This window comes from Clarias gariepinus, chromosome 21, assembly GCF_024256425.1.
Source record: "Clarias gariepinus isolate MV-2021 ecotype Netherlands chromosome 21, CGAR_prim_01v2, whole genome shotgun sequence".
In the NCBI taxonomy this organism is placed as follows: Eukaryota; Metazoa; Chordata; class Actinopteri; order Siluriformes; family Clariidae; genus Clarias; species Clarias gariepinus.
This window is the reverse complement of record NC_071120.1, coordinates 11,664,788-11,688,111: the sequence shown is the minus strand read 5'-3', so window position 1 is coordinate 11,688,111 and position 23,324 is coordinate 11,664,788. Positions and strand designations below refer to the sequence as shown.

At 37.4% G+C, this 23,324-nt stretch overlaps 1 protein-coding gene across 7 annotated transcripts in view; it reads left to right on the top strand.

Annotated features, from left to right (window-relative positions):
- The first annotated feature begins 10,238 nt into the window (after positions 1 to 10,238).
- LOC128509160 (ankyrin-1-like) overlaps positions 10,239 to 23,324 on the top strand; it is a 26,768-nt gene continuing 13,682 nt past the window's right edge. For 4 of the 7 annotated variants that reach the window (XM_053480771.1, XM_053480770.1, XM_053480769.1 and 1 more), the window contains exons 1-12: positions 17,411 to 17,734; positions 17,888 to 17,986; positions 18,214 to 18,312; positions 18,486 to 18,671; positions 18,790 to 18,888; positions 18,974 to 19,072; positions 20,316 to 20,414; positions 20,651 to 20,848; positions 20,984 to 21,082; positions 22,110 to 22,208; positions 22,407 to 22,505; positions 22,977 to 23,174. In XM_053480771.1, the coding sequence (XP_053336746.1) occupies positions 17,483 to 17,734; positions 17,888 to 17,986; positions 18,214 to 18,312; positions 18,486 to 18,671; positions 18,790 to 18,888; positions 18,974 to 19,072; positions 20,316 to 20,414; positions 20,651 to 20,848; positions 20,984 to 21,082; positions 22,110 to 22,208; positions 22,407 to 22,505; positions 22,977 to 23,174 (1,626 nt within the window). In that variant the 5' untranslated portion in view covers positions 17,411 to 17,482. Of the gene's footprint in view, positions 10,387 to 14,974; positions 15,077 to 17,410; positions 17,735 to 17,887; positions 17,987 to 18,213; positions 18,313 to 18,485; positions 18,672 to 18,789; positions 18,889 to 18,973; positions 19,073 to 20,315; positions 20,415 to 20,650; positions 20,849 to 20,983; positions 21,083 to 22,109; positions 22,209 to 22,406; positions 22,506 to 22,976; positions 23,175 to 23,324 lie in introns of those variants that run through there. The other 3 variants (XM_053480774.1, XM_053480773.1, XM_053480772.1) reach the window with 1 other exon arrangement.

Below are 23,324 nucleotides of genomic sequence, written 5' to 3'. Positions count from 1 at the left end.
TTATGTACTGTAATAGTATATAACTTTCAGATGTTTAAGTAGTAGTTTTCTTTGTGTACTTTATATGAAAAAGTGAGATTTGTTTAAAAGTTTTCTCTTAATTAAGATCATGATGTTGAAATCATACCTGCCTTGAACAGGTAAGATACTGTGCTATCATGTGCATATTTATTTGGTCAATTTGTATGGGGATTAATTTTTCTTAATATTCTCTTAGGTAGCAATCAAGCATCTGACTGGTACAACTAATAGAATCTGACATAACCTGGGGCTTGTTATTGAGATCTCATAAGTTTTCTCTTAACTGTTGTTGGTTTGTGCCAAAGGATGACCAAACCTTGTTGCTGTGAGCAATCTAAAACTAACATTTGATCTCAGTTGCAGCAAGAAGGAGAAAGACATTGGGATTCTGCTTGTCTGTTTTCTCTTTGCTCTGATTCTGTACTCTGCGTTTAATATTTTCTCTTTTCTGGTATTATGATCGCCGTCTCTTGTATTGCATAGAAATGTAATTTACATTTTTCCTTGACCACTCAGTAAACTGTACCACTGAGAGTGTTTAAGGATTGGGTTAGAAAGACTGCTTACTTGCTATGAGCTTCTAACTTTATTCATATGAAATTTGTTACATTAACATCGCCTTTTTAAAGTGGTTGCTAATTCTTCATTAGACTTTTTAACTATATTTTAAGAGATAACAAATTTAACATTCCAGTTTTTAACACAGTTCACATGGCTAAAAATAGTATCAATGAGAAAAACTAAAATAAATAAATAAATAAATAAACACATGAAAGGTGAAGGAACAAAGCTGGTATGCTTAAAATCATGATTGAGGCCCTGTTCCTTCTTTCCCTCTCTATTGTCCCTATATCCTGTTAAGATTTAATGGCCCTCCTGTTTTTATGTCGTGTGTCCCTTTAGGCCCACGCTGTTCACCGCTGGCTAATCGATCAGGACAATAGTGTGAACTCTGAGCCGCCGGATGGCCAGGGAGTGTGGCACTATGATGAAACAGTAAATATCTGCAACACGTATATCTTTTTTTCTTTCTTCTTATTTTTTTTCTATGTACATATATCTATGCCCATTACGTATCTCCCTCTAGATACTCCTTTGTCATTGTTAGTGTTTTTATGTGTATATGATTTTTTTTTTTTATGTCATCTGCCTTTTGGTTGCTTTTGTGCAGTTGGTGTGTGTAGCTATAGTTTTCTTTGGAAGTTATGTGTTGCTAGCGTGCTCATGGGCTGGCTGATTTACTAACTTTAGATGTGGTTGTGGTTTCAAGCCAGACACGTTTTTGTAATTTTCAATGTTTTTCTTCGTCATATAAGTGGAACAAACTCAGTTATCTGATTTTGTTGAGATGTAATTTTAATTTTTGATGTGACTGTGTGCCATTTTTCTGATGTTTAAAAATTTTATATATACATCATCACACAGCAAAAGAAAGAGTCCACGGGCAAAATATTATCCTAAACTTTTACAGTTTCTGTTTACATGTTTATATGAAATAATACGATAAAATCAGTTATTGATCATTAGAATAAGTTACTACATCTACTTATTTTTCCTGTGGGTTCTTCATTTTTTCACACTGTGCTAACACACAAATGTAGTCCTCACACATTGTGCGAGTATGTGTGGTTCTAAACACCAATGCATGCACCAATTTGTTGTGCAAACACTATCCATATTCCCTCATGCTGTGTTTGTGCCTAGAAAAAGCTGAATCTGAGTGGTGAGTGGGGTTCAGTTTCATGTGATTGTTAGTGATTCGCTCATTACATTGTCATTCCATATTTTGTATGTGTTTGAGGTGTTGTGTCTGTTTCATGTTTTATTTTTAACATTTAGTCACTTCACTTAAATTGTAAAAAAAAAAAAAAAAAAAAAAAAAAATTACTTTGTCAGTCACCAACTGTGGTAAGTGTGGAAATTTCCTTAAAGTGTTTACAGCACAACAGCTATTTAAACATATGAACACAAATACATCAGAAAATCTTATAAAGTACGAACAAGTTTTAATTTTTTTTTGTTTACTACATTATATAATACGAGAGCAATGGCCTGTTACAATGCACTCAGATGGCTCCCTCTCCACATGTTTCTCATTACAGCAAAATGTGGAAATGGTCAGGGATACAGTAGGTGTTCACTGATTCTCCTACACATGTGTGCATGTGTGTGTGTTTATGTGTGTGTGTGGGTGTGTGTGTGTGTGTGTGTGTGTGTGTGTGTGTGTGTGTGTGTGTGTGTGTGTGTGTCTGTGAGTGAGAGAGAGAGAGAGAGAGATTGGCTGTGGGTAATTGTTTTAGAGCAACTATTAGAAAATATTCTTATTTTTTAGTAATAAATGCCTTAGTTCAGGTATATACTGTATATACACTACCGTTCAAAAGTTTTAGAACACTTGCAAATTTCTTTTTTTTTTTTTTGTTTAGTAATTTATTTTCTACATTCTCCAATACTGTTGATTTCAAAACTGAATATTATTTTAAGACACAGAGGTCATCCTTTCTGTAATAGTTCTTGCAAGAACAGTATTGTCAAGTGCATTTGTAAAATCCATCAAGCACCGTAATGAAACTGGCTCTCATGAAGGCCGTCCCAGGGGGGCGAGACCAAAACCTCTGCCGCAGACGAGAAGTTCATTTAGAGTTATCAGCCTGAAAAATGACCAATTAACAGCACCTCAGATTAGAGGCGTTATGAAGTCTTTACAGAGCATAAGTAGCAGAAACATCTCAATATCAACTGTTCAAAAGAAAAATAAGGCATTTTTTTGGACACCTTCATATATATATATATATATTGCCAAAGGTATCCGCTTGCCTGTCTTCACATGCATATAAACTTGAGTAACACCCAATTCTTAATCCTTAGGGTTTAATAATGTTGGCCCACCCTTTGCAGCTATAACAGTTTTAACTCTTCTGCAGATAGCAAGAAGCAAATAGGTACATTACGATCTTTCCACTGTGTAATTTCTTGCAGTAATTAATATGGTCCAGCTGTCAACAAGTAATTTAACCCTAACTGATACAGTGAGTAGCTTCTCATTTTTTCTCCCAGTGGTTGTACAGTGAGATCTCAAGGAATTGGGAGTAAACAGCTGTTTAAAGTAACTTTAGGAAAAAACTTATCAGTAAGGCTGATCAAAAAAAGGCTTCAAGTTGCTGGGGAATAAAGAATGGATTGTGAAGCATTGAAAAAAGGTCATGTGGTTTAATGAATCCAGACTGTTTCAGGGTGAGGCATGCAGCAGAGTAAGAAGAAAGGCGGATGAAGTGGTGCATCCTTCATGCCTCCCATACAAGCCTGTGGGGGCATTGTTATGATCTGGTGTTGCTTCTTTCGGTCAGGTCTAGGTTTAAAGTTATGTGGCCAAAAAAAGAGATCAGTTGATGACCTGAATGTACTGAATGACCAGGTTTTTTTATCAATGGACTTTTTTTCTTTTTTGATAGCACAGGGAAAAAAATCCAAGACAATGCCACGATTCATTGGCCTCAAATTGTGCAAGAGTGATTCAGGAAGCATATGTCAAAATTTTATTACATGGATTGGCCACCACTTTAAACTTTACACTGATTTTACACAGCAGGTCGACTTTCCCATGATCAATATAAGATCTTATAGAGAAATTAAAGCAACTCTTTAAAACAGCCCGTAGTCAAAGCAAAAGGTGGTGTAACAAAATATTCAACATGTTGGGGAAGGGGGCAGCAGTGTATTATTAGGGCTATCTTTAAAATCCAAGGTTTTTAAGTTAAAGAAAGGTGCATTACATTGGATTTACCAAATTTGAGTCTTCTGTATCTGATGATTGGTGAGTTCTCACACTTTGATACCACTCACATTCCAAGCTTAAGGACCTTTCTCATTTAATTTAAGAAAATTATGGAATTGGAAAAAATATGTATGAATTAGAATGATTAGAAAGGACTGTTTGGTTAATTGATTTAAAATAAAGACTGAACTATGTCACTGCATTTGACAAACTTGCAGTTGATGTCTGCATCCTATCAGTATATATTTGAAGTCTGCCCTTGCCTAACTAAATTCAGTGGACATAATTAGTAAAGGCAAACACCTCTCCATCTCTGAATTGTAAACTTGTTTGTAGGTCTTAAGACACACAGATCTGGTGAAGGATAAGAAAATTTCTACAGTTCTGAAAGTGAACAACAACATGGTAGCCTTTATCATTCTCAGTGTCTCTATTGTTGAGTGGCCAGACAGATGCTATTCCTCATTAAAATGCAATACACCTACAGCCTGCATGGGGTTTACCAAACAGCACCTGAAGGACTCTTAGACAATGAGAAATAATATGCTGTGGTTTGATTATACAGTTACCCATGCCATGTGTGAAGTAAATCAGGCATTATGCTTTACTTCATTAATTCCATCCCTTTAATCAAACTTTATTATTCTGTAGGGATGTTTTTCTGGAGCATCATTATGCTTTGGGAATGTTTTTCTGCAACTTGGACCTGGAGATTATTGAAAATGATGGAAAAAGGGATACAAAAAATACAGAGCAATCCTCAGTGAAAACCTTCTGCAGACCACTAAGGATCTCAGGCTCAGATATTTCAACAAGACAACGGCCTGAAGCATCCTGCCAAAAAAGTAAAAAAGGACTTCAGAACAACTGAAAATCCTGAAGTGGTCCAGGCAGAATCTGGACCCGAACCCAATCTGATCAATTTTATTTATATATATGAAGGGTCTGAATAGTTATATAAATGTGATATTCTACACTCACTCACTCTCACTCATCATCTGTGCTGCTTTATTCTGTATTCAGGGTCATAGGGGGCCTGGAGCCTATCCCAGATTTAGGAGACTTAGGGCAGAGGTGGGGTACACCCTGTTCAGTCTATCACAGGGCACACACACATACACATGCTTATTCACACACTAGGGCCATTTGAGAACTCCAATTAGCCTAATCTGCATTAGGAAGGAAACCCACCAAGCATGGGGAGAACATGCAAACTCAATGCACACAGAGATGGGAGGTGCGAGGCGACAGTACTAACCATTACACTACTGTGCTGCCTTGGATATTCTACTCTTAACAAAATTAACAAAACAAGTAAAAAGTTTTTACTTTGTAATTGTGGTGTATTATGCGTACAATAGTGAGTGGGAATGATTTGAATCCATTTTAAGATGAGTGTGTAACAAAAAAAGAAGAAAACACTGTTAGGGTCTGAAGATTTTTATCTGCACTGTATGTATAATAATAATAGTACCTAAACACATTATGACTATATCCGATATATAAATAAAAAGTACACTGTTAATGTCTATTCAACATGTTTGTTTAAATGAATTCACTCAATTTGATTAAATTACAGGTAAGATTAAAATTAAGATTAAAAGATTAAAATAAAAAGAAGAGCAACTTTATAAAACAATATTAAGTGTAATATGACATATGTAGCCTATGTTTTAAAACTTATCTTACTGATGATTTTTGCAAAATGCATAATAAATGACACAAAGTTTAAACTGTATATTTTTACTGACTAATAACATGGTAAAGTTGATGTGACAGCAAAATACACTCTTGTTGAAGTTTGATGATGCAAAATTTAGTACAGTTCTGTGTTACCTGTCAGCTAGTTTTACCTTTCAAATAATTAAGTATTTTGTGATTTATTTTTCTTCTGTCAGACAGTTTAATACAAACTAGTAAAACGTCTTGGTAATTACCATATTTGTACATATTTGTATAGATTAAATTCCCATGACATTGGAGTGTACTTACATTGCCAATATTCAATTTATTTGAACCAAAACATCTCACTATTGCGTGTTTTTTAATAAAATTTTACTTAAAAATAAATTAAATATTTAACTCTTTTAGGCAACTCACAATCCTTACATTAAAATTTTAATTTGAAAAATGCAATGCTTTGCTATAAGATATTAATTTAATTAATATTGTTATACACATTACATGAACATGTTTTTGTTTGTTTTCTAATGTTTAATTTTGGTACAATTTAGGCAAAATTAACAGACATTCATTATACATGTTCATCCCTTTATGTTGGCTTAGTTTAGGGGTGAAATTATGTCTAATCTTGATTTTAAATTACCACATACACTGAACAAAAATATAATTGCAACACTTTTATTTTTTGAGCTGAACTCAAAGATCTGTAACATTTTCTACACACACAAAAGACCCATTACTCTCAAATATTGTTCACAAATCAGTCTAATTCTGTGTTAGTGAGCACTTCTCCTTTGCCGAGATAATCCATCCCACCTCACAGATGTGGCATATCGAGGTGCTGATTAGACAGCACGAATATTGCACAAATCTGCCTTAGACTGCCCACAATAAAAGGCCAGTCTGAAATGTGCAGTGTGATCACACAGCACAATGCCACAGATGTCACAACCTTTAAGAGAGCGTGCAATTGGCATGCTGACTGCAGGAATGCTAACAACAGCTGTTGCCCGTGAAATGAATGTTCATTTCTCTACCATAAGCCGTCTCCAAGGGCGTTTCAAAAAATTTGGCAGTACATCCAATCGACCTGACAACCGCAGGCCACATGTAACCACACCAGCCCAGGAGCCACACCTCCAGCATGATCACCTCCATCATCGTCTGAGACCAGCCACCCAGACAGCTGCAGCAATAATCGGTTTGCATTAAAAGAATTTCTGCACAAACTGTCAGAAATCATCTCAGGGAAGCTCATCTGTATGCTCGTCGTCCTCATCGGGGTTGGACCTGACTGCAGTTCGTTGATACACGGATGAGTCCCGGTTTTTTACTGTTCAGGGCAAATGGCAGACAGTGTGTGTGGCATCCTGTGGGTGAGTGGTTTGCTGATGTTAATGTTGTGGATCGAGTGGCCCATGGTGGCAGTGGGGTTCTGGTATGGGCAGGGATATGTTATGGACAACGAACACACAGGTGCATTTTATTGATGGCATTGTGAATGCACAGAGATATCGTGACGAGATCCTGAGGCCCATTGTTGTGCCATTCATCCACGACCATTACCTCAAGTTGCAGTATGATAATGCACGGCCCCATGTTGCAAGGATCTGTACACAATTCCTGAAAGCTGAAAACATCCCGGTTCTTGCATGACCAGCATACTCACCGCACATGTCACCCATTGAGCATGTTCGGGATGTTCTGGATTGGTGTATACAACAGCGTATTCCAGTTCCTATATTCAGCAATTTCGCGCAGCAATTGAAGAGGCGTGGACCAACATTCCACTGCCCACAATCAACAACCTGATCAACTCTACGCGACGAAGATGTGTTGCACTGCGTAAGGCAAATGGCGGCGACATCTGTGGCATTGTGCTGTGTGATCACACTGGACATTTCAGAGTGGCCATTTATTGTGGGAAGTCTAAGGCACACCTGTGCAATATTCATGCTGTCTAATCAGCACCTTGATATGCCACACCTGTGGGGTGGGATGGATTATCTCGGATGGATTATCTCGGCAAAGGAGAAGTGCTCACTAACACTGATTTAGGCAGATTTGTAAACAATATTTGAGAGTAATGGGTCTTTTGTATATGTACAAAAGATCTTTGAGTTCAGCTCATGAAAAATAGAAGCAAAAATAAAAGTGTTGCGTTTAATATTTTTGTTCAGTGTATGTATCCAGGAAGCAAAGTATTTCCACATCATTTTTCAATTTTTCATTTATATAGTGGAATATATGTATATATATATATATATATATATATATATATATATATATATATATATATATATATATATAAACCTAAGACATAATGAAGTTAAGCTGTCTAGGAAGAATAATCGACATGATATAAAGTTATTTTAATGAGTGAAACAATTTAACCATAACTGTTTCTCTCTGTTTTATCCCTCAAAAAAATCCCAATCCATATTTTATAAGTGCTCTAAAATAAGAATGCCTTAAAAAATAGACATGTTAATAGAAAGTAAATGAACAGAGAAGAATGCAAATCTAATTAGTATTTGGTGTCACTACCCATCACCAATTCTTCTAGGTACACTTGCACATAGTTTTTGAAGGAACTCAGCAGGTAGGCTTGTCGACACATCTTGGAGAACTAACCATAGATCTTCTGTGGATGTAGGCTGCCTCAAATCTTTCTATCTCTTTATGTAATTCCAGACAGACTTGATAATGTTGAGATCAGTGCTCTGTGGGGGCCAAACTATCTCTTCCACGTCTATCTCTACGTTGAATATAGTTTTAATTATATTGCCTGTTTGTTTCGGGTTGTTGTCCTGCTGCAGAATAAATTTGGGGCTAACCAAATGGTATTAGATGATAGATAACTGTCTGCCTGTATTTCTCAGCATTGAGGACATCATTAATCCTTACTAAATACCAACTCCTACCTAAACCTGCAAGGAATCTTCACCATGCTTCAGAGCTGCCTGCAGACTCATAATTGTAGCACTCTCCAGTCCTTCGGCAAACAGGCAAATATTTAAATTAATATTGAATATTTTCAAAATACTTTAAATCATTAGTACAGAGCACCTGCTGCTATTTTTCTACATCCCCCGTTTCTATATTTTTGTGCATTTTGAGTCACTAAGCCTTGTTACCAAGTTAGAGGTATGGCTTTTAGGCGACAATTCTTTCATGAAGACCACCTATGGCTAGACCTCTCTGGACAGTAGACAGGTGTACTTGTATCTGGATTGCACTAGTTTCTGCCAGGTCTTGCTAATGGCACTGCAGGAAATCTTCCGCTGTCAAGGGAACTTAGCATGATGTGTCTTTTCATCTGCTACATTAGTTTCCTTGGCCACTAGACCACTGCATCATGTTCCTCAACTTGTTTCTATGTGATTCTTTAAAATAACTTGAACAACTCATCTTAAAACCCCCATCTGCTTTGAAATTGTTGCCTGTTTCTGTTTCAGTTAAAGACTATGTTTGTAATCATCAATTCATATATTCAGTAAGTTCAAACACAGTCATTAACTGACTTTTTAAACAATTTGCACCTGACTTTGATCCAACAAATTTTAACAATTTGTAAAAATTGATGCTGGTCCATCTATAAAAATTAACAGTTAAAATATAAACTTTTGAAAGAATTCATAATTTACAGCATTTCTTCAGACCTGCCTAAAACTTGCACAGTACTGTAAATAGTTTGAGTCATCAGTCATGATGTCACTATTTTACATTCAGGTGTCATCAGTGTAATTGAAAATGCAGATTAGTTTTGAAGTAAAATAAAAAAATTAAAGTGGTTAATCTTCTGAAAACTTTTATAATAAAAGTTTTTTTCTAGCTAAAAAACAGAAAATGTCACATAGTTCAACTTTACCTAGTCAACATTGTGTTTTCTGCCAAAAAATTCTTAAAATCACCAAATTTATTTCAAATTCAATTTCCAATTTTAATTGTTACATATACACAGTATGATAAGCAGTAAAATGCTTGGCATCATGGCACTTTCTAGCTCTTCTCTATCGACTAGCTGTTGTCCCACCATGATCTTACTGTCTTTTCCTGAAACTTTTTCTCTCCTTCTTTACACATATAGTTTTACTCTTCCCACAGTCTAGTATCACTGAGCCGCAATCCTAATCTTTTTCCCATCTCTCCTTGTTTAAAACACATTTATTTGGGTGCATGCCTTTGGCAGGGATGTGCTTTTCCCAGCGTTGGCCAGAAGAGAGAAAGCAAGGGGGGCTTTTCAACCAAGGAGTGACGGATCTTTTATTAAAAGAGGCTGGGCCCCTTATACACCCTCACACATCCACACACACACACACACATCCACCCTCCCTATCCACGTCTGCTCCATTGTCACAAGGCTTGCTGTTTCTGAAGTGCCTCCCCAAACCCCCTACTGTGAGCTTTCTCACTGTAACTTCAAGTGCAGAGTGAAATCAGGCATAACCCTAAAAATGTGCACACACCCACTACTTTCTCCTTTTTTCTCACATACACTTTCTCCACACCATTCATTCAAGTCCCTTGCTTGTCAGAATGCATACAGCAGGTCTGAGTAGATGTTATAGACATATATAGAGAATAGACAACACAAATAGAAAAAAAAAAGTCAGACAGAGAGAGAGCAAGTGGTTTGGTAACCATGTGTTGATATACACAGGTTTTTGCTAGAGATAAACCCTTTGGCCCCATAACATCCCCCAACCCCACCCAACTCTCAGAAGTACTGCTTGGTTGAGTGTATGTGTGTGTGTCCTGGGTGGACCCACAGCCCAGTACCCAGACCCTTCCACCCAAATATTCAGTGCATCACAGCACAGCCGTGGGACAAAGAGAGAAACGAAGAAACAAAACTGGAAAGAGGCAGCAGGTGAATAGACATGCCAAGCAAGATCTCTTGGGGAGTGAGTACTTTCTTTTAGAATTTAACAGTAAACAATTTTAAATTCATTCTTTTCTTAATTTTTATGCACATGAAGAATATTTTTTTAATGCTTTACTAGTTTTTTCTCTTTTATTTAAGTTTTTAATCAAAACTCAGCACTTTTGCAGGACAGACTTTCCCTAGAATATGTAGAGTCATGATATGGCAGCAACATTAAGTAAAATACACCACAATTTATACAAAAAAGTAAATGACAACATTAGTGAAAAATAAATAAGTATAAATGTACTTGTAGTTTTTTTTTTTTGCTATTATTATAATCATAAATATATTCCTTTTATAAGAAATAAATTGGAATGAAAGTTTAAAAACAAAGGAATGACTAAATAATGATGGTGTTTGCTGTACATACAAACTGGTGTACAGTAGGGCTTTGTGGATTCTTCACACATTTCATTTATTAAAAGGAAACATGTGAATTGTATACTTAGGAGTTACTATGGATACAAGAGTATAAGATAGAAACAAAGGAATCAACTTGCTGCAATCCGCAAAAAAAGCAAATCCATCACAAAGGTGTTTTGTTTTGAGTATTAAGTGAGCTTATAAAGGATTGTTGCAGATAGGTATAATTAGAGATTAGAGAAATGTATAATATATCTAAAATTAATATAAATGTTTTTTAATAAAATATTAGATTAAGCATTGTTACAGTTCTATTTGAAAAGGTTGATTTTTGCTCTTGCAAAAAAAAACGGTAGTTTTGAAGATTATGTGCTTGAAATGAACAGGAATAATTACGGTAAACTGTATAAACACTAAGGTAAGGTAATTTTTTCCCACATATCTAGACAGGAGAGTATCAAAGGTTTTCAAAATAAATTGTATTCTAATATGATATTCCATAATTTCTTCATTGAGTCTCACAGAAATATCTTTTTTTTAAGGCTTAATGTCTCAGCTTTAGAGGAATAGGAACAAAGACACAGTGGTAGAGCTTAGTGTAGAGACTCAAACCTGAGGCCCTCTGGGACAACGACAAGTTTTCCCATAGCACTGTTGGGGTTAAAGTGACAAATGTCTAGCCATTAGTTAAATAAACTTAGTTACCCCAATCCCCACCACAAATACAAATTTGGGGTTGTTAGAGTATTCTTGTTCTAGGCTAGATTGCAGTCTCGAATTTACCAACGATAAAGATTACAAAACTCCTACTGCAACATTCCACCCACAGAATGAGGGAAGACGCGAGTGGGGAAATGTGAGCTAAGAGAGAAGCTTGCAGAGGAAGCTTTACAGGGAGCAGAGTCAGCAGAAAAAAATACTGATGCATCTCACATCAATGATTTTAAAGCATTTTACAGGCGAGTTTCTTCCGGTTCAATCTGATATGATCAGAAACACCGGGGTGCATTTATATATAAATATAACCATAACAGTAAATTTGATAATGCACGTTTTCATGTGGTTCATGGTACAAGTTGCTGCAGTCACTTCCTCAGGGTAAACTAATCGTTAGTTGTGTGTCAGCATTATACTCAAGCCCATGGAGGCAGTCTGAATCAATAGCCAGCCTCTGTAACTTTATACTTGTGGGGGATGCCGCAAAGTATGGGTTAATTTAGAAAAGACATTTTTGAATGTTGCAGATTTTGAAAGGACATGTAAAGGACATGGTCTGGATTTTCTAAACTTTCTTCTTTTTTTCTTTTTAACTCTATTTTTCTGCCTTAGTACATTTACATGATCCTTTATGTTCTGTTTTCCTACTCCAAAAATTAAATGCTAGAAAAGGTCAGTCATCTTTGAGAATGCTAGGATCTATAAATTATTTAAAATATAGCACCTTTGTTCAAGATTTTTATTGTGCATTGTCACTATTTGAAATGTGACAATTTTTAACATGATCAATATGTCCTCTCTTTGTGTCTGTACTTTTGGCACTGTTAATTCTTTTTTTTCCACTTTGATTTAATGTCATGTGCATATACACAAATACAGAGATTGAGTATGCATGCATGCACACACCCTCAGACATTCCCACAAGCGGACACATGCACTCCTCCTGTTGTACACAAACACACTCACTGCAGTGTGCTGTCTTAGTGGTGATGTCATCCTGTCTGCTGCAGCACTGGTGCGCATAGAGAGAGAGAGAGAGAGAGAGAGAGAGAGAGAACAAAGGGGCTGAACATGGGAATAAGAAAGATTAGTTTAGAGTTATATGATCTGTAGGTAGAGATTGTAGGAGAATTATCTGCACTGGTAAATATCAGCAGAGGAGAATCTGTATTTTTACTGCACAATGTTTAAAATTCATAATTCATAAAGTCACTGTATGCTGGGCAGTTATAAATGCCCACAAAGTAATGACAGCACACCAGCAAAAGCAGGTCTTAAAATAATTTAGAAATGAAAACGAATGCATTATAGGCGTAATATTCATGTTAAAACTGCTTTTAAGACCAGATGATATCTGTTCACAGTTGTTTTAGTAATTCAAGTGAGAACATCTTTAGTTCATGATGGAAGCAGTAATGTAGCATAATTGACTATAAATTTAAGAGGTTGAAACTAGATCTCCTGCTGCAGTGTAAATGAAAGACAGTGTGTGTGGATGCACAGTAAGGAACTAGCTATGGAAATCATAAGCGCAGTATTAGGTGCGGTGGGCAAGACTGTCCATAGTGCCTTATCTTTTAAAGCCAAACACACTCATGCATTGACGTAAGCAAACACGCAAACTCATTTTTTTTTACAAATAAGTAGCACTCAAAACTTGCTTCAGCAAAACATGTTGCTCAAACAAACATTCCATGCTTAAGACTGCCATAACTGACTAGTAAATACAAAACTGAGCTTGAGGCAATATTCGTGAATTGGTTTGCACTCTGCTTAAAGGTCATTTCAGAAGCAAGCTAAAGCACTCATCAGACGCAAGAAATACAGAAAGAGGGAGCTAGATATTAGTCAATTAAAGAAACTCTAAACTAACTCTGTGTGCATGTGTGTGTATGTGTGTGTATGAGAGAGAGAGAGAGAGAGAGAGAGAACTATTGTTACAAATGGGGCCCTAGCAGGTCACTAAGGCGTTACCATGCCAGCTCTTGCTGTGTGGCCATGCATGTGTTTGAGTGTCTGTGTGTGTGTGTGTGTTTCTTTTTCTTCTTTTTTTTTTTGGGGTTGTGTGACCAGCAACTTTACCCAAACACTTCAGAATTACCATGGCAGACCCATCTACAGATCCATAACCACTACACATAACACCTCTTCAAATCTTTTCGACTGCTTTTGCTCCAAAATTATTTTTAGATCACCTCAAAATCCAAACATTTATATGGGTGTTTTCTGCGAGTAATATTTGCAAACAGTTCAGAATATAGATACAGAATATAGAGATGAAGAACAGTGCTGAGCATGTGGGAATGACGGACCAGAAGACATTTATAAATGAGTGGTGTAGGAACAACTGTACTCCTTTGACCTACAGACTGCAAACATGTGTATGTATATGTGTCAGTCTTCTTGGTGTGGGGTGTGTAGTAAATCTTTCCACACTGTCTGAGGGAACCTCTTTACAAGATGTGCTGCATCAGACTTCTGCCACCCCACACACACATACACACACACACACACACACACACACACACACACACACACACACACACGTACACACACCTACACACACATACAAACAGGACTGCCTTCTAAAAACCTCTCTTCCCTGCAGCAGGCCTGTGGCTAATTTTGTCATTTTGTATATTTAGTATTGTTTTGTATATGTGACGGGGCCAAATGTACAGCCACTGTATGTCATATACTATCCAAACATGTCATTTATGGGTGAAGAAATCTGCTCAGGTCTCTGATATGTTGGTGTAACAATGGACAAATACACATTGTATGGTTGTGTGCCTTTAGGTGATATTTTAAATGCAGGTAATTTCAAACTTCCTCCCAGGACAACATAAAGCATGCGATGTTCCCTTGCAAAACTGAAGCAACTATATTGTATTATACTTTTGCTGAGTAATCATTTATACTGCAAACATTACAGTATATGCAAATGCCAATGAAATGAATCAATGAATTAAATAAATAAATCAGATTTAACCCTGTTGCTACCAGGGGAAAGCACTGGATAATTGTAAGTAGCACCCTGACCTTTCACGTGTGATAATTTGTTGATTGATTGTCTTTAATTCGTGTCAGATTCTTTGTGTGGTGTCTATCCCAAGGTCTTTCAGAAAAATCATCCTGAAAGCACCTTGTGTTGTGCTTGTGTCCCGTTCCCATGTTTAATCCTATACATTGTGTTTTAGTCTTAGTCTTAAATGGAAATTATCACGTACCTTATTATTATTATTATTATTATTATTATTATTATTTTATTGTGTTGTGTGGTTTCTGTGAATGCGGTTTCTAGTGGTCAATTGTTGGGTCATCACATTTTAAATGTCATAACATTGAATGTGATCTTAAACGTGTAAGTCCTTTTGTCTTGAGAATTTCAAAGGATGTGCGATCCCTTAATCACCAGTTTAGTTACACAAATAATTTCACTCTCATTATTCCCTCCTATCTGTATTTCTGTATATCTGTCTCAGACTGATGCTGCTACCAGTTTCCTACGTGCTGCCCGCTCAGGTAACCTGGAAAAGGCTCTGGACCACATCAAGAATGGTGTCGATATCAACACAGCCAATCAGGTGAGACTCTCCTTCTCCTTTGTAAAAGTGTCATATCAGTTTCCATCACACAGTTGAGCAAAATGAGCTGGTAAATAGCTGCTGTTTAACCCTGATGATTTCTCTGAAACTGACATTCCAGTTTGTTAAGCTTGAAATGTTTTTTATGTGACCTTGGTCTTCCATTTTTGTCACAGGTTTTAATATTAAACAACTCATTACAGAACTCCATTCTCACCATATTTGCTGCTAAATATTTCAGTATGTTGCATCAGAGAGAGTTCGCTGAGCAGGAATACTGAAATCCAGGCAGGATTAAAGGAACAAGCAGTGCAGTATAAAAAATCAGATGCTTGCTCATGAAAACGTGAATAGTTAAAACTGTAATTGCAAATACATAAAGCTTCTCAAATTGTTTTGTATTAATTTATAATAACATCTTTTAGCCATCTGTCTCATGTATTCTTCAACTCCTAGGAAGATTCTCACTGGCTATTTGTTTTCAATGTCAGTGCCTGATGATACATTTGAGTCGTAATAGTTAGTTCTAGCCATAATAATCTAGCCATGTAATAAGCTGTGCTATGATATAAGTGGGGTGACAGCTCACGTTAATGTATTTAGCTGGTGAATAGGGAGTTTCCCTATTTATACATCATAGAGAGCCTCCTGACTTGCGTGAGTGTGATAAGACGAAAAACAGGGTGTAGCTCCCCCCAGTAATTTCACGAGCACGAAGATTCTCTGAAGACTGGCAATTTACTGAAAGGTTTATTAGCAAGATTAACCAGCCAATCTTAACATGCCGTGAGAACTGAAGGCATAACATAAACACAAACACAAAGAACAAACAGAATAAATACAGTATCTTCTTTATGCGCAACAACGCAATCAACATTAATCGCAAGTTAAATAAATGCAAAAACTTACTTTATTGGCTGCTTATTACTGATGGAGAACTTGAACTTTCAATCTGAAAGATTATCTTTAACTTTGGAACCTATACATAACCTGTAAGTATTAAAGTAAACAATAGAAATATACACGCTCAATATGCGGTGCAAAAGTCCTCCTTGAAAAGTCATTCGGTCCGCATGTTAACTTACAAGTCCCCAACAAACTATTTAAAAATAATAAAATAAACATGAAATTTGAACTGACTTTCATGGCAGTTACACAGGGTGTGAGTCTGTGAAGTGTGTCTTATCATCATTGCACAGACACATGCCATCACAAGCAACAAACACGTGCCAGAATGATTGTGAGGATGTTTGTGGTTTGTGGTGAGAGAGAGATACATACTGAATATTATGCCAAATAAAGGAGCTCATATGTGGGTATTGAGTGCTGATTTTTTTTCCCATACGTGTGCATGTGTTAGTTTTTTCAATTCAGCCTCCTGTCACACCATGCCTTATAAATCTCTCTGGTGAGTTAGGTCAGCAAAAACCTAGAGTGGTTAGAGGCAGTGTTTGTGAGGATGAAAACCTACAGCACCTCTGAGCTATATTAATCTCTGAGCTCATTAGTCAAGTGCTCCGTAAGTACATACTTGTGAGAAGGTTCCACAGCCTAGGCCAATCACTGGAATGTAGTTCTATGACAAAAAAAAAAAAAACTCCCTTTCTGTTTTCTGTTAGAAATTAACTAATTCATACAAATGCTAATCATTGTGCATGATGCATCTGGAGAACTAAGCAAAACCTGCATGGCTTACAGCATGTATATTTAAAGTGATACACAGTTAGGTACAGTAGACTTCATTATTATGCAGCACGCAATATGTACCAGCACATGCTCAGTACATCACCAGAAGTGATGTAAAATCCCCATCATGTGCCTCATACACGTCAACGAATAAACATATTCCAAGATCTTGTATCAGTAGCTTTACACAATAATACGCACTGTCTATGACACTGCCACAGTGAAATATCAGCTATACCAATAACATGGACATCATTACTTAAGCATAGATTACTTGAAGATTATGGCAGAATGCGAGAGACAATCAAGACATTTAACAAATAATAAAATATTGCTTGGAGGTTACAGGAATAACTCTTGGTATCAAGAGACCCCTTCTGGTGGCATGCATTTACTACAGCTGCTTTCATTAAACCTTGTTGATGCTAGGAGTCAAACTTTGGCATGTAATTGTGCAAAAAATGTCAGTCCCTATCAGAGATTACGCATCCTTTCTTGATCTTGTTCATTTTTTTGTTACCTCATTTACTTTTTTTTTTTTTTTGATGGGGTGAGTGGTCTCTGGACTCAGAGGGGGATAATATTAGCGATGTGAGAAAGGTCCAACCTCACATGTCCGGTGTCGATGAAGGAAGGCTGTGTGAGGTTAGACCTATCCCACACGGCTTGTATTCTTCCCGGCGGAGAGACCACCAACCTGCCATCCCAACCTTCATCACCATGGCCAATTATCCATATCTCATTTGTCCTTATTTTAAAGTGTCCACAATACCAAGGGCAGTGGGATTTTGCGGATCTGTGTCTCTGGACTGTGTGATACCACATAATGGAGCCTCCACTGTGAGGTCTACTTTGTTTTTCTCTTCTCAACAGAATGGACTCAATGGGTTACATTTGGCCTCAAAAGAAGGCCATGTTAAAATGGTGCTGGAACTATTGCACAATGGAATTGTACTGGAGACCACAACAAAGGTAACAAGTTGGCTTCTAATCCTTAGTTATAAAAACTACCGACTATTTCTCGAGAAAACACCTCTACCAGATCCTAAAATATAACTTTTTTATCCTTAGTTTAGCTATGCCATGGTCTGGTCTTTAGAACCGTTTTTTTCTGTTCCTGCACAGAAAGGCAACACTGCCCTCCACATTGCTGCACTGGCGGGACAAGAGCAAGTAGTCACAGAGCTGGTTAACTATGGAGCTAATGTCAATGCCCAGTCACAGGTTAGATTTTTTTTAAGTATTTGGGTGCAGGAAGTCCAGTGAGCTGCAATTTCGGGTTATTAGTGAAATGGTGGATAATAACCCCAGTATTATATTGTCATCAAATTATTTACAGATTATTATCAGCATTGACAGACAAGTCACAGAAATAAAGCAGGGAAAAATGCTAATTTTTTTCCTTAATTATTACATTTCTGTTTATTTGTGGCTGCACATGTCTACAACAGAAGGGCTTCACTCCACTCTACATGGCAGCACAAGAGAATCATCTAGAGGTGGTGAAGTTCCTCTTGGACAATGGAGCCAATCAGAGCATTCCAACGGAGGTATATTTAAATTTGGTGTCAGATGTATATCCATGGAAGGCACCATGAGTGCTTAGTGGGTAGTGTTACAAAGTAGTCTTACAGTTCCCCAGTCCCCAGTTTAATCCTGAGCTCAGGTTACTGTATGTTTGGAATTTTGCATGTTTATGTGTATTTTGTCTCACACCTCTTAGGATGGCTTTACTCCTTTAGCTGTGGCTCTTCAGCAGGGTCACGAAAATGTGGTGGCCTTGCTTATTAATCATGGTACCAAGGGAAAGGTTCGCCTCCCTGCGTTGCATATAGCAGCACGTAACGATGACACACGCACTGCCGCTGTACTTTTGCAGAATGATCCCAATCCTGATGTACTAAGCAAGGTTTGGGTTACTGTTTTTTTTTTCATGCAGAAACAGCTGATATAAGGTCAAGATCTTTACAGACTGTATTACAATTTGTACTATAGTGTCTGTTTTCATTTCCCATGACTCCTTACAGACAGGCTTCACACCACTCCATATTGCAGCACACTATGAGAACGTAAATATTGCCCAGCTGCTGATAAACAGAGGGGCCAATGTGAACTTTACCCCCAAGGTATCTTTCTTGAATGTACTGTAGCTCTCTTGCAACTGCATTGCACTTTACAAAATGGTCTTACCTAAATTATCTTTTTTTGCAGAATGGGATTACACCTCTCCACATTGCCTCAAGGAGAGGGAATGTGGTCATGGTCAGGCTTCTGCTGGACCGTGGAGCAACAATTGATGCCAAGACTAAAGTAATAATAAACTTTTTATTTTTTCCCGATTTTCTCCCTAATTTGGTCGTGGCCAATTCCTCCCCGTCACTAAGGCTACTACTACCACTCGGCCGAGAGGGCCGAAGACTATCACGTGTTTCCTCCGAACCGCGTGACGCCAGCCGACCGCATCTTTTCGAACTGCTTGCTCACGCATCGTTAGGGGTGGAGTAACACACTCGGAGGAAAGAGCTAGCCGCTCCTTCCGCGTGAGCGAGCTCACAGACACCCCTGATTGGCTGTAGATTATTGTGGGAGCGCTAACTACCTCTCATCCCTCCCCTCTGAGAGAGCTCGGCCAATCAGCTCTCAGCCAATCAGCTCTCAGCCAATCAGCTCTCTCTAGACCTCCGGCTGTGAGAGGTAACAGCATCACCCGAGGATCGAACCAGCGATCCCCGGGTGATAGGGCGAGCACTTTAGGAGGCCCATAATGATAAACTTCTAAACAACGCAAAACATTGCAGATGGCTTTAATATATTGCATTTACATATTACATTTGCAGTATTCAAAGTGACTTACGACAATGCTATGTAGGCATAGGTCAGGGTCTAAGAAAACTATCTAGTTAAAAACACTGACATCAAATGATCTTCACTACAAATTCAAATTTGCTCACTCTACTTAAAACTATGTTTGTAAATAGCTTGCACACATATATTTTAATGCATTATGATGAAATTTATTAGTAGACCTGACACATTTAATTTTGTCTTATTACCAATAGGTCAACAAAGAATTTTTTTTTATTCACACAATTAACTAGACTGTGTAAAATTGTCAAATTTCATCTTTCATCTTCACCTTATCTTGTGTTGAGTCATGGGTTGCCAACTCATTGCACAAGATACATAACAAACATACAAACTCCTCCCACACAGACCATAGAAAGGATCAAACCCCGAAGGTTCAAGGCAACAGTACTAACCAATAAGCTACCACCAAACCTCTTATGTGATAATTTTTTTAATCAACTATCCTAATATATTACAATAGTTGACTAAACAAAAATAATATATTCATATTTACTATTAATATTAATAGTTGAGTAAACTAAAACACATGTGATCAAATTTTTATTGGACAGTTTTAGAATATGTTGCTATTAGTTATATGTCAGTTAGTAACTTGTAAGTTAAGTGGCAAATTTGGATTTAGACAGTTATGATAATTTTATCGTTTCTTCTTCTTCTTCTTCTTTGTTTTTTTTTTTTTTAACAGGATGAGCTGACTCCGCTTCACTGTGCTGCCAGAAATGGTCATGTTAGAATCATTGAGATTCTCCTAGACCAAGGAGCCCCTATACAGGCCAAGACCAAAGTAAACATACAGATAGTGGTGTGGTTCTAACATTCACACATAATATCCATGTATACACAATCACATGGTAAAGCCATGCATGACTAAAGGTGTAAGGTATATGTATAGCTTTTTAAGTACTCTATATGTACAAGCTGGACCACATTGGGTAGAGCTCTGATAGTTTAACCAAGCAGGGAAATTAATAACAAAGCCTACCTTTATGTGTTATTAATTATTCTTTTCCATACATACAGAATGGTCTCTCCCCAATCCATATGGCGGCTCAGGGTGACCACATGGATTGTGTGAGACAGCTCTTGCAGCATAATGCTGAGATTGATGATATAACACTAGACCACCTGACCCCCCTACATGTGGCAGCACACTGTGGGCACCACCGCATGGCCAAAGTGCTGCTGGACAAAGGAGCCAAGCCAAACACCCGTGCACTGGTCAGATTACTACACAGAACACTTACTCACACGGCCAACATTATTTACATGTGTATATTAATTTTAGACTTGAGCCAAGGTGTACAGTATATGATTTACCTTTTATATTTAATACTACTTTCACTTACTATGCAGAATGGCTTCACACCTCTTCACATAGCCTGTAAGAAGAATCACATTCGTGTAATGGACCTCCTCCTGAAACACTCAGCATCCTTGGAAGCTGTGACAGAGGTAAGAAATAGGAAAAGATTTTTCTTAGTAACAACCATTTAAGGTACAGGAACACACAGGCTAAATTTAGGTTTTTATGAGTTTAGAAACCCAGGCTCCTTCTCTGGTGTCCATAATGTGAAAGGTTTTGTTCAATGGATGTATAGTTATATAGTGTTTCCAACCTTTTTTCGGATATTTGCTTTTGAGAGAAATGTGTTTATTATCTGTAATTGCGTAGCCACGAATCTTTTAATTTTTCTTTCCTACCAATTACTTTCTCATGTTATTTGTCAGTCAGTTATTAGTAAATACTTCTGCCCATCAGCATGTCACAAAAATCTTCACTGTCGAGCTAAGGATATAATTAGCTAGGCTGCAATTGTACATTTTGATTAAATTAAACAACAGCCTGCTGGCCAAAGAATTGCATCATAATTTTACCAATTTACTATCACATGTAATAAAAATCTATCCACTCAGCTCACAAGCTCATGCAAGATCAGCTGTCTCACTATGGATTGCCAGCTATGTGAAAAAGACATTTGAAATGACATCAGGCAAATATGTTAAAGGAGAAAAACACATCACAATAAAAATGTTTATCTAAGGAATTTTCTTGAATTTGAATAAGTTGCCACACTATGATACAGCAAATCTCTTTGATATTTTTAGCCTACTGTATGTTGCTGACACAACTTTAACACATCATTAACAATGACTGAGAAAGTGCAACTGAAATATAGTGTGAAATAGTCACGGGTGTGACCAAGGTGGATTATTTACTCTATAAGAACTAGGTAGACTAACTAAGCAAACATGCTCCAAAGGACAGATGACAAAACCCAACATCTTGTGTTTTTAGTTTGAATGAAAGGGTTATAACCCTCTGTCCAGCATGTTTGGTACTCAGAGGAAGAACAGGACCCATAGGTCATGTGGAGAAATCATGTATGCATCAGTCTTTAAGTGTGTGTGTGTGTGTGTGTGTGTGTGTGTGTGTGTGTGTGTGTGTGTGTGTGTGTGTGTGTGTGTGTGTGTTTAACAGTCTGGGCTAACCCCACTTCATGTGGCTTCCTTCATGGGTCATCTGAACATTGTAAAGATCCTGCTACAAAAAGGAGCCTCTCCAAATGCATCAAATGTGGTGAGTCACAAAATCTCCTACCTGATTAAGAATAATTCATTATAAGAAGGTTATAAATAATAATTTTTAACAGATTTGTCCTGGAATACAAATGTGGGACAGGACAAAGACAACTTAGAGTACTCATGCACCCCCTGTACTCACCCCCCCCCCCCCCCCCCAACACCCACCCCACCCCACCACCATTTATTTCTATAGAAAGTGGAAACGCCTCTGCACATGGTATCCCGAGCAGGTCACTGTGAAGTTGCAGAGTTTCTGCTGCAAAATGCAGCTCCAGTTGATGCCAAAGCTAAGGTACAGATATGCTCCACCCACACCTACTTATATGTCAATAATTTTATTATGTTAAAACTGGGTTGTAAAGGTTTGTTAATGCGTTTTTGTGAATTGAAAATGTTCACTTATACCCAATAGACCCCAGTTATAAATATGATAAGTGCAATATTTACTTTTCTGTCCCATTTAGAAAGAAAAATTTCTATATTTTCTAAATTTCCACAATCATTTTCACTTATATATATCTATATGGGTCAGAATTCACCAACTAATCCTCTACTGTATAATCATATCTAAAAATGCTATTCGTACCTCTTCACATGCACCACTACATGTACATGTAATTAAGGTTGATCTTGGCTAGTTTGGAAAAACAAAAAGATCCACAATACTTAAAGATGAAAGCACTACATTATGAATCCCTTCCATGCTACTTTAAAATGTAGTAAAACTAGTAGCATTGATTTTAATACTTAATACTTTCTTTAGGACGACCAGACTCCATTGCACTGCGCTGCCCGCATGGGCCACAAAGAACTAGTGAAGCTCCTGCTGGAGCACAAGGCCAATCCAAATTCTACCACCATGGCTGGACACACCCCACTCCACATTGCTGCCAGGGAGGGGCACACACAGACTGCCCAGATCCTCCTTGACATGAATGCCCAGCAGACCAAGATGACAAAAGTAAGCTTGTCCTTTCTGCTCATTCTGTTGAGAATAACTTGAGGCTCCTGATCTGATCAAGTGCCATTAACCTTTTTTGTGACAACAGCTAGCACAACTAGCTTAAAATCCATATCTTATTATATCTTATTATGCTTATAATATGATATA